This window comes from Erigeron canadensis, chromosome 9, assembly GCF_010389155.1.
Source record: "Erigeron canadensis isolate Cc75 chromosome 9, C_canadensis_v1, whole genome shotgun sequence".
In the NCBI taxonomy this organism is placed as follows: Eukaryota; Viridiplantae; Streptophyta; class Magnoliopsida; order Asterales; family Asteraceae; genus Erigeron; species Erigeron canadensis.
In genome coordinates, this window is record NC_057769.1 from 33,321,729 (window position 1) to 33,324,660 (window position 2,932).

The 2,932-nt window shown below is 34.5% G+C and overlaps 1 protein-coding gene across 1 annotated transcript; it reads left to right on the plus strand.

Moving 5' to 3' along the window:
• The first annotated feature begins 259 nt into the window (after positions 1-259).
• On the plus strand, positions 260-1,806 carry LOC122583624. The gene is made up of 4 exons (XM_043756009.1): positions 260-681; positions 933-1,168; positions 1,265-1,435; positions 1,550-1,806. Exons 1-4 carry the CDS (start codon positions 260-262, stop codon positions 1,804-1,806), a joined length of 1,086 nt encoding a protein of 361 aa, XP_043611944.1.
• The last annotated feature ends 1,126 nt before the right edge of the window (positions 1,807-2,932 follow it).

Genomic DNA, 2,932 nt, shown 5'->3' on the forward strand with positions numbered 1-2,932 from the left:
CACTTACTGAAAAAGCGTGCCCCTTTGGTTTTGTAACACGTCCGAAATGGTGTTTGCTAGTGGGCATATAGCCGTTTCTCCCTTGGAATAAACAAAATATTTTATTTTTTTTTAATTTTTTTTATAACATTTCACCTTATATATATATACACACACATATTCTTACATAACTACACAACCATCTACCTATCTATCTTCATTCTTTCTTCAAATTTTCTTTAAAAAAATACATACACATATTTTCTTATAAAATCACCATATGGATTCCGATGATTCATCTGGATCTTCATTTGGATCTTCTAACGGTCACGACGATTACGCAGATCGTTTCCAGGCTATACTACAACGAGCTGCCCAAGTAGTTCAAAGGCGTCTTGCTGACCAACCTGACACAGTCATTCACCGAAGGGTTCCAGTTGACCGTAATCGTATTGAAGCACATGCGCGTTTGATGCATGACTACTTCAATGATCAACCGCGATACAACGTGAGACTTTTCAGAAAAAGGTTTCGTATGACAAAACCTTTATTTATGCGGATAGTCGGTGATTTGGAGGCTAGGTACCCATATTTTCAGACAAGATATGACCGGGCTGGGAGAAAAGGGTTCGCCGGGGTACAGAAGTGTACATCTGCAATTCGCCAATTGGCATACGGCGTGAATAGTGATTTCCTTGACTAGTATTTGCAGATGTCTGAGCGAACTTCAAGGGAAGCGTGTCTAAAATTTTGTATCGGTAATATTTTTTACAGTGTATATATATAATTATTTATATTATATATATATATATTATTTACAGAGTATTTATACTTTTATATATATCATTCAAAGGTATACGGGAAATTTATGGGCCAACATACCTACGGAGACCAACTCCGACCGATCTGCATCGTATGTACTATGTCCATGAACAACTTCTTGGTTTTCCCAGTATGATTGGTAGTATTGATTGTATGCATTGGCCATGGGAGTTGTGTCCAGCGACTTGGCGAGCTACTTACACGGGCGGTCATGTGGGTAGACCGTCATTGATATTGCAGGCTGTAGCATCCAACGATCTATGGATTTGGAATGCTTATTTTGGACGGCAAGGTTCGCACAATGATATCAATGTGTTTGAAGCATCGTCTATTCTTGAGGAGATTATTAATGGCTTGGCACCTAGTGGTAAAAGTTTAATTATAAAAGTTTAATTAAAATGTGTAATTGTAAATATTAATTTATTATTGAGTCAATTTATGTATGTTTTAATTGTATTTGCAGTTCCGTTTTCGGCATATGGTAACCATTATGAGAAGGGCTACTATTTAGGCGACGACATCTATCCTGAATATGCTACGTTTGTGAAGACGTTTTCCGACTCGATTGATGAAAAAAGAAGACTTTTTAAGAAAAAACAAGAGTCGGCACGAAAGGGTATTGAGCGGGCTTTCGGTGTGCTTAAAAAACGATGGAAGGTTCTAAAACATCCGGCGCTATATTGGGAGAAAAAATCAATTCAGGATGTTTGTTATGCTTGTATCATATGACATAATATGATTCTGGAAGACGAAGGGAAAGCCGTGTGCCAAGACTACAACGCTCAAGAACCGAGCCTAAATCCCGCATATTGGAGTCAACAAACTCCAATGGAAGTTCGGATCCAAAATCTGCGTACCGTTAAAAACCGAGAAACCCACAACATGCTAACGGCAGATTTGGTTGACCATATTTGGGCGAACACACCACATGACTTCGAGCCTCCAGCCGATCCCTTCGCCGATCTTCGAGATTATGTTAGCACCGACGATGACGACTCTGATTAGTTTTATATATTTTTTATGTAATGTTTTTTAGTGTGATGTTTTTTTTAAATAAAATTTAGTATGTTTTATATAATTTTGTTTTAAATCAAAAAAATAATAACAAAAAAATAGGGAATGCCCTTTGAGGCATTCCTCCACCCCAAGGGAATGGGGGAATGCCACAATGAGCTACTCCTAGTAGTCTCATCATTTCATTTAACAGTGCATATCATATGATAAATTGACCCTATTTCTATCTGTTTGACCATTTTTCTATTGAATTGACCAATTTTTCAATCAAACTTTCCAACCCTATGCTTATACACTATGCATATCAAAACTCATACATAACAATCGTGAACTTGTCAACTTTTAAATTGAATTTGAAAATTATTTCAAATTACAAATACAAACATGTATCTCCCTTTCCTACTAAAGGAGTTTAGGAGATGATCTCACAAAATCTGATGTGTCAAAAGCTTAAGCTAATCTCAAGAGATTATACACATAGTTGATTATGTCACTAGGTGTTTAATGTATGTATATACCGTATGTGTGTATAAATCTATGTATATATAGATATATATTATATTATATATTATATATATGTGTGTACTATATGTACTATATATCTGTCCAGAAGGCAGAGAATATAGCAGAAGATAGAAAAGAAAATGAGCGGGATAGAGAAAACTTAAAATGGGCGGGTTTTTTAATTTTTTGCATATCTCCTCTTACTGTCTCTCTCTTTTATAGATTTACAAATTAATTCAAAATTTTAATTCATCAAATATTTTCTCTTCCCTTCAAAGTTTCATCCAAAGCCTTCTTCACTTTCTTTTTTTTTCTACTTCTACATATCAATTTCAATCTTGATGAAGAAATAAAAAAAAATAGATTTAGTGTTCTTCAAGGTTAGTATATTTTTATGTATATCTTCTGTTGTTTTTTTTTTTTTTCTTATTTCTAACGAGGTTTCAGATCCAGGTAATTGCTGGTAATTATATGTAAGGATATGTTTTTGGATATTAAGCTTCTTTCAAACTCTTTATTAATTTAATTTAATATTGATGAAGAACACTATGAAGATTTTGCTTTCGACCTAGACAAAAAGAGGCTTCTGATCTTTTCAAGGTATTCTTTTTAT

Excerpts from the sequence above, each read along its gene's own strand:
- LOC122583624 (XM_043756009.1), top strand. The coding sequence starts at position 260 with ATGGATTCCGATGATTCATCTGGATCTTCATTTGGATCTTCTAACGGT. Across the intron at positions 682-932 it reads AATAGTGATTTCCTTGACTA|TATGATTGGTAGTATTGATT; the intron begins GTATTTGCAGAT and ends TGGTTTTCCCAG. Across the intron at positions 1,169-1,264 it reads TAATGGCTTGGCACCTAGTG|TTCCGTTTTCGGCATATGGT; the intron begins GTAAAAGTTTAA and ends TTGTATTTGCAG.